Source organism: Octopus bimaculoides, chromosome 1 (genome assembly GCF_046866305.1).
Source record: "Octopus bimaculoides isolate indiv1 chromosome 1, ASM4686630v1, whole genome shotgun sequence".
NCBI classification, from domain to species: Eukaryota; Metazoa; Mollusca; class Cephalopoda; order Octopoda; family Octopodidae; genus Octopus; species Octopus bimaculoides.
Genome location: NC_142928.1, coordinates 106,551,914 through 106,560,478, shown reverse-complemented (window position 1 = coordinate 106,560,478; position 8,565 = coordinate 106,551,914). Strand labels below are relative to the sequence as shown.

The 8,565-nt window shown below is 35.2% G+C and overlaps 1 protein-coding gene across 5 annotated transcripts in view; it reads right to left on the bottom strand.

The window, feature by feature from the left end:
- Window positions 1-18: 18 nt before the first annotated feature.
- Window positions 19-8,565, bottom strand: part of LOC106872285 (ankyrin repeat domain-containing protein 42) — a 42,498-nt gene continuing 33,951 nt past the window's right edge. For 4 of the 5 annotated variants that reach the window (XM_014919212.3, XM_014919214.3, XM_089355450.1 and 1 more), the window contains 4 exons: window positions 8,048-8,134; window positions 6,330-6,456; window positions 3,534-3,663; window positions 194-1,095 (listed from right to left, as the gene is read on the bottom strand). In XM_014919212.3, the coding sequence (XP_014774698.1) occupies window positions 955-1,095; window positions 3,534-3,663; window positions 6,330-6,456; window positions 8,048-8,134 (485 nt within the window). In that variant the 3' untranslated portion in view covers window positions 194-954. Of the gene's footprint in view, window positions 1,096-3,533; window positions 3,664-6,329; window positions 6,457-8,047; window positions 8,135-8,565 lie in introns of all 5 variants that reach the window. The other variant, XM_052968964.2, reaches the window with a different exon arrangement.

Genomic DNA, 8,565 nt, shown 5'->3' with positions numbered 1-8,565 from the left:
TCAAAGTGAGAAGATAGATTTTTAACCAGAGGTTACACAAAAATTTATTTTTTTCCCTCTACAACACTTGCTAGCAAATATCAAAATCATTATCAGACTCAATTATGTGAAAACATGCAGTTTTGTAGTTTTGAATTGCTTTAACATTAATATTTATAGGGTAATGAATTCCTTAAAAAAAGTTTAAAATATGTTTTGGGGTAATTTCATTTTTTTTATTCAGTTACAAATATCACAACTTAATAGCTTAATAAAAAAGACTGTTTCGTGCAAATATTACTTAAGAGAGGTACAATCACCATTTTATTAGGATCTTAGGAATAATGTTAATTTTTGTAAAATAATTTACTATCTCACAGAATTTGTCATTAAATCTGATAAACTCATTTTGACTAACAAATGAAGCAAAACTGTATTCTTGATATTTAGTGCATACTAATGAATTGCAAAAAGTATTTTATTAAGTGCATATCACTAATCTGTTGTTGATTAAATATATTAATCTTCTAACAAAAGTTGTAACCCCACTTGAAATCTACTTCAATAACTTACTACAATATTTCTGTTTCACTCATCAAAATAACTTAATGCCTTTGCAAAATAAAGAAATATCAGAATTTCACTCCTCCTCCTCCTGAGATTTCATAGCAATGTAAGAAATCATTACTTTAGTACAGTGTTTCCTCTAATGAGAGTGGAGACACTTTAAGGATTAATAAGGAGACAAACAAAATGAAGATGGTTTAAAACTTAAAACTTGTCCAACACCATGGCAAAAAACAAACAAAAAGTTTTGTGTTCTCATATATAAAGAGGGGAGCCCCAAAAATATTCACTAATATTTCAGTGGGCCTGGTATTTGTCAGTTTGAAACCCATGTTATCGATATAAAATACAGTGATATAAGAATATATTAAGTATTGGATAAGTAAACAGTGTGTATCAGTGTGTCACTTAACAGCTGACTTTTTTGCCATTGTTGACACTTCGCTTAATGGATATACCTTCAGTTTTATGTTTATGGTTGACCTTTGGTGATTTAGCATATTTTGTAGGCACTTGATTTGATGGCTTTGTTGAGATATCAGAACTTGCCTGGAAAATTAAAAAAAGAAAAGAAGAAAAACACAAAGTATATATGTGGGAAAACAAGCCCACTACAAATGATAACAAAATTCAGAGAACTTCATTTAAAAATAATCTATGAGAAATCTGAAGATTATGAAATATGAAATCTATTAATACTTTTTTAATATATATTCAAAGTAGGGATGTATTTAAGTTGTATTTCTATTCTTTGTTGATTGACACCTTTCCTGCAACTAATTCTGTAACATCACCTATTCCAAGAATTCACACAAAAAAACTGAATTTGTAGAACAATTCAACTCAAAGAAAGTAATTATTTCTACTTTAAGAATATTGAAACACATTATGTTTCATTGTTATTCTTTTTCATGAATTATAATATAAAATGCATACTGAGTAGAAAAGCATTCTTAACTGATGGCTGGTTGAGGAAAGATGGAGCAGAGATAAGGCTAAGAAATTTAGACACAACAGCATTTCTTAGGGATGCTATCCACATAAAAATCAACAATCAAGTTCCTACCGTCATACTTAATGTAGTGAGGCAAAAAATAAAATTAATTGATTGTACATGTGGTGAAGAAAACATTAACTCAATGACTAAACTTATTTAATCTAATCATGGCAAGTATGGATGACAACTGTAGAGATGTTTCAGCATTATTAATCCTCCTCAGTGAAGCAATGGAATCTCCAAATTTACTACATAAGTGATAACAGAATTACTATATTAATATACACTAGTGTACAAGTAATGAGTAGAAGTCAAAAGTTATCATAAGGACATAAGAGATGTACCAAGTTGAGATTAAATCAATATCATTCACTGAGCTAATATTTTCTTCTTCCACCACATAAGTATTGGGTTGTCCAAAAAGTTCATGCCGATTTATAGTAGCTTACCTTTCGACTTATTTTAGAAATGTGGTTGAGTCTATGAAATAGGATTTGACTACACTTCCATTTAGAGCACAGTTTAAGCTATCTTTTCGTGGAAGACAGTTTATGTTCCCATAACCTGTGTTAATTCTGTAACCCTTTAAAATGGAAGATAGGAAAGTTCATTTTCAGCACTTGATGCTTTTCTTTCTCCGTAAAAGGAAAAATACCTCACAAACAACCAAAGAAATATGCGCAGTTTACAGTGATGTTTCTTTATCCGAAAGAACTGTACGGAAGTGGTTCGCAAGGTTCTGAGCTGGAGATTGTAGCCTTATTGATAAAGAGTGATCAGGCAGACCATCCACTACAGATGATGACCAAATCAAGTCATTAATTGAGAATAACCTACATTGCACAACCCAAGAATTGGCAGAAAGCCTCAACCTATCAAAATCCGTCATTCATGAGCACCTGGTAAAGCTTGGGTACACAAATTGCTACAATGTTTGAGTACCACATGAGTTGAGTGAGATGAACCTTTTGGATCGCATTTCCATCTGTGATTCACTTAATAAACAGAATGAAAACGCACCTTTTATAAAGCAAATTGTGACAGGTGATGAGAAATGGATTATCTACCAAAATGTTCAGAGAAAGCGATCCTGGAATAAGCGACATGAGCCACCGTTAGCCACCCCAAAAGTGGGTCTTCACCCTAAAAAAAGTCTTGCTTTGTGTCTGGTGGGATTGGAAAGGAATTCTGTACTTTGAGCTTCTCCCAAGTAACCAGACAATTAATTCTAAGAAATACTGCACACAACTGGACGAGTTAAAAGCAGCAATTCAAGAGAAACGTCTAGAATTGGCCAACAGGAAGGGTGTTGTTTTCCAACATGATAATGCAAGACCGCACGTTTCTTCGGAAACCAGACAAAAATTGCTGCAGCTCGGCTGGGATGTGTTACCCCACCCTCCATAGTCACCAGATATTGCTCCTTCAGATTTCCACTTATTCAGATCTCTGCAGAATAGTGTTAATGGTAGAAATTTCAATTCCTTGGATGACGTAAAAAGATACCTTGATAAATTCTTTGCCATGAAACCACCTCAATTCTGGGAAGAGGCTATTTTCAAGTTAAAGGAAAGATGGAGACGCATTGTGCAACAAAATGGTTCATATTTGGTTGATTAAAATGTAATGGCAAGTATTTATTGACCTTTTTCTTTCCTTTAAAAATTGGCACAAACTTTCTGGACAACCCAATATTATTAATTAATTATATTTTCTTAACTGCAGGGAACGTCAAGAAAAATTTGGCAAAGTCAACAAATTCACTTTCAGGCCCTGGGATGGGCAGGATTCCTCTCAAAATTCAAGGAACTATAAGGGTTTCTTTTGGTGCAGGTGGGGGTCATAGATCTCTGCTTCACTCTTTGGGTCTTGGAACAATGTATCAGTTGAATCCCAATCTTATAGACCCTGATGATAACCCTTTGGGCATGGATATTTTAATGATAGCTGAAAATGACTGTTAGAGATTAAAAACAAGATAGCTACATACATCTGTGTCTTCAGAAGAGAAGTTGGCTCCAATTAGAGCGAGCTGTTGTTGACACTCATCAACCTGAGCCTCCAATTTCTCTCGACGTAGCCGCTCATACTCAAGCTGAGTTTCCAATTCTTTGATTGTTCTTTAAAATTAAACAAGTACATTTAGTCATTACATTTCAGTAAAATCCCAAAGACTTTATGAAGACTATTATAAAACATTGTAATAAAGCATCATATTAAGTATCGATTAAAGATCAAGTAAGATAGAATTTGTTTAACAATAAAACTTCTGTGGGTTAACATATTTATTTAATGCTATTAAAGATGTTTACATTTTCAAATTATTGTTTTGCCAACCCTCCATATCAGATCTGCTGGAGGCAACCTATGATCAAAGGAATTCTAACCATGACTGTTCCACCTTATTTTCAGTGTATTTAAGACTTTATTATCCAATATCCATTTGTCTTGTTTAAAGATAGTAGAGGGGAGATTTAGCTGCTTTTTCTTGCCGGTAAAGCAGCCACTTAGAGGCTCCTTGATTGGTGGAGTATAACAGGTTGCCATCTGACAGATTTCGTTTAAAATCTGTAACAATCGACCTGAATCATCTCCCTATTCAGTTTGATTAGGACACAGATTGCCAACAATAAGAATGAACCCTAAGTGGAACAGCTTTTTCAGTACATCCCATTTTTATTCTTTGAAATAACACATTCACTATTTTGCCTACCAGAACTATGAAATATTTGCAAGACTCATTGTAACATATTTTTCAATAATCTCTAAAAATTATCCGAATTTCAAGTTTACCATATTCCATTCTAATCCATTTAACATCTTACATATTTGCTTTCATTCTTCACATCCTCTCATACATGCCATCACACTCCACTCCTTCTAGTTACCCCTATGCTTTCCTACATCTCTACCTTGCACATCATCCCCCAACTTTCTGATCTATACCCCTTCTCTATACTGATATTTCCCATCAACGGAACTTTCACTACTCCCTTCTCTGATCCTCTGTTGTTTTCCCCTCACAAACTTATGAATGCACCTATTCTTCCCTGTCCTCTCCTGACCCATTGTCTATGCTCTCTCTTATACTTTCCTTCCTGTACCTTGTGAGTTTGCTTTGGCACTCCATCACAACTTCTAGCTCCTCCCAGCTACTCTCACCCATGCTTATATGAGTGGTAATCATGTATCCCTTCTGTAGCTTGTCTGTCTATCATACTGCAACCTTTGACACTTGGTTTAAAGTCCCCTTCCCCCTTGGAAACTCACCCTCACTTAGCAGCAAGAGCTTTTTCCTTTTCCTCCGTTCTCTTTTGAGATTTTCAAGTTAGTTGCAACCTCACAAGTGCCAGTGTTGCGAAATAAAAAGCACCCAGTACACTCAGTAAAGTGGTTGGCATTAGGAAGGACAACCAGCTGTAGCAACCATACCAAATTAACAATGGAGCTCAGCATAGCTCTGTGGCTTGTTGGATTCTGTCAAACTGTTTAGCTCATTCCAGCATGGAAAACAAACATTAAGTGATTGTAATGATGGTGATGATGATGTCAAATAATATTGACTTCTTACAAGGACACAAAGTTTGTGGAAGGACAATAATTTTTGTATGCCACTTAAAAGTTAAGTCAATCTTGGTGCAATTTGAACTCAGAATGAAAAAGAACTAAATGCCTAAAAGTATTTAATCTAACATGTTTATTCAGCTCCAACCACCATCTTGCCAATAAGTTGGAGAGCTATTCTGCTAATCAGTTTGATACTACCACCACTAGGCTCTTGGTCCTGAGCTGAGTTCACTGTCTTGCAAAGTATCCCGTTTGATGGTCTTTCAAATGCAATAACACTTTTCCCCAGTACTTCTTTGGAGCTCTGCAAAAGTCATAGGTGTTCCCTGTCTACTTACGCCAAGCCATATAAAGTAGTTAAAGACAAACAAATAGTGACAAAACAATCTTTTCTATTAAAAGCACAAGGCCTGAAATTTTACAGGAGCAGAGCTAGGTGATAACATCAACCCTGGTACATAGTTGGTGTTTATTTTATCAACCCTGAAAGGATGAAAGGTGAAGTCAACCTTGGCAGAATATGAAGACAAACAAAATACCACTTAGCATTTTGTTCGATGTGCTAACAGTTCTGCCAACTCGCTGCCTTAAATGATGACAAAATAATAAATGAAAGAACATTTTACCACCACCAAGAGGCAATATAACAAGTTATAAAACACAGGTATTAAAACAATAAAAACATTAAAATGATGATATTGACAATAATGATGATGATGATGACCGTAGCAACAATGATGATCTTGGTGGTGGTAGTGGTGGTAATGACAATGGTCGTGGTGGTGGTGATAGTGATGGTGATGATGTTGTTTAGCCCTTCATTGAACTAACCAATGGCTGAAGGAATTCCTGCCCTGATCATACCATCTTTTTCGCAGACATAGTATACCCCAGGCCACATTATTAAATGCAGTCAGGGCGTGGTGTGAGAAATATTTAACCTCTATTTCTAGCTGGTCAAGCAACATTATTGAAACTCTCTCACTGGATCAGTGACAAAGTTGATCTTTCACTGGATTAGTGACAAAGACAACTACTTAGATGAAATGGTGATGGTGTTAGTGGTTATCGGGTGTTGATGACAATAACAGCAAGTTACATATGTTGCTGTTATTGTTGTTCTTGGTAGTGGTGGTGGTGGTGGTGGTGGTGGTGGTTATTAATGATGAAGATGATACTGACAGCAAGTGAGACTAAATTTGAAAACTTAATTCAGTACTGATTTTTTTCTTGTATGTCTTTTCTTTGTTTTTGTTCCTCTGAAATCATGCCACCAAGTTGACTGTAGTTCTTTCTAGCTATATTCAGCTCTTCTTCAAGGTCCTGCACCTTTTCCTTTGCTCGGTCTACAATAAACAAGACACAGGTGATGACAAAGCTTTTTGTTATGTAATGGTAAATAAAAAATTATCATGATCATGATGATCGTCATAAAAACAAAGATGGTGGGAACTAACAATCATTTGTATAAGATGCTTTGGTAGATTTTCAAGAAATCTTCTTCCCTATTTGGCAATGTTTAAAAAAACATGTAGTGCTTCTTGTATTTTTTTAGTAGTTCCAATCATTGGACTGTGGGCATGCTGCATTTTTGTCAATTATGTTAACTTCCAATACTTATTTTAATATATATATATAACTAAATGGATCTCTGTCAATTTCAATGATTCACTTGTTTGACCAACTGAACTACTTGTCCAGCTGGTGAGGCCTCAAGGCAAACTTAACAAATACGAAGGTGTTAGTAAGTAGGAAAGATGACAAGATCATGGTAGCATCAGGAAATGGGCTTGCTTAATAAGCAGAAAAGGAGCAGCTATAATCTCAACATGTTATGCCCAATATAAGCAATGAACACACAAGAGATGTTGTATAATCATAGGCAGGGTAAGAGAGGAAGTAAACTTTGCTCGTGGCAGATGCACAAGGGCAATATGTACTATGAACCGGCCAGAAATAGGTTCTCTTAAATGCTTAAATGACCCAAAAGAAGTAGTCTATAGCTTCTGTTACCTAGATGATATAATTAGTAGGGGAGGTGGTTTCTCAGAAAGTGTAGAAGTTGGGGTAAGAATTTCATTGCTCTCAGTAGAGTCTATCATATTGTTTTTATATGACTTCACACAACAATGAATGGCTCCCTGACTGATTGGCATAAAATCAATCACAGACATGTTTCAGACTCTAACTCACAAGCATGCTGTTTCTTCTCTCCACTTTCTCTACTACTCTGAGGAATAGTGACCATTAATGAGTTTTGTTCCTCAGAGCCAGCATGTCATGTGCTACTTCTACTCAGGTACATCTCACTCATCTCTCCATCTCGCATCAATCTTGTGGTTCTAAATAGTCGTAATCACTGCCTTTCTTTAGAACCAGCAAGTTAAAAAAAAAAGACCCTCTTTGTATTCTGTAAAGTATGATTCCATTTCAATTGCATTTAAAAAAAAATTTTCAAATATTCCACTCTCTAATTCTCTTTTTATGTAAGTCAAATGAATACCGGCCATTGAGGACTGTGCTCTCTATACTGTGTACTGCCAGAAACTCTTCTGTAAGGAGTTTGAGCAGTACACAGAGTCTACTGGACCGAAGAAAGAAATAATTGCTGAAGGCAGTAGCAATACTGCTAAATTAATGAGTGTTATATTAGCTTTTGCAGGCTCAAATGAAACTCCTGTGAGTAAACAAAATGTGGGCTTGGATACATCTGATTTCATTAAGAAAACGATAGAGATGATCACTCATTGATTGTTGTTACTGATCATAAAATCTTGAGTAAGTGATTTAATCATTTTTCAACAGATACATCTTCTAAGGGAAGAAGGAAGTACATGATTTATGAACAGAAAAACAAAAAACAAATATATAATAAATGTAATTCTTGCTTTAATTTATTTCAATAGAAAGGAAATAAACAACAGCAATCTACATTACCTAATGCTTGATCATTTTTGTCTGCATTTTGTGCTGTAGAGTTCCTAGAGAGACCACCTAAATCCATTTGAGTAATTTCATCCTCTTCTGCAAAATACAAATATGTATTAAGTCAGTATTTATCAACATGCTCTTGAAAAGGAAAAGTTCTGACAAAGATATGTTTGATTGTCTCCTTTCACATTCTTGTGAACTTACCCACTCACTTTTCCCAATTCTATCTTCTGTTCGCTCTCTTGCGCCATAAGAGTAAATCCCGACATTGCATCGCCACCATTTTTATATCTCTTTCCTGCAGGAGTAGCCATGTATCTTCTCTACTGCAATATTCCTGTTCCTATCCCTCTAACATATTTCAGTATCTCAACACTTGGCATAAAGCCACTTTACTTCCTACAACATTACCACTCATTTGAAGGATCTAGTCTGGTGAATTACTTGACAACCACACTAATGCTGATACCATACAAAAAAATTAAAAAAAAAAAAAAACTCAGGATACTTTCTGAAGTGGTTGG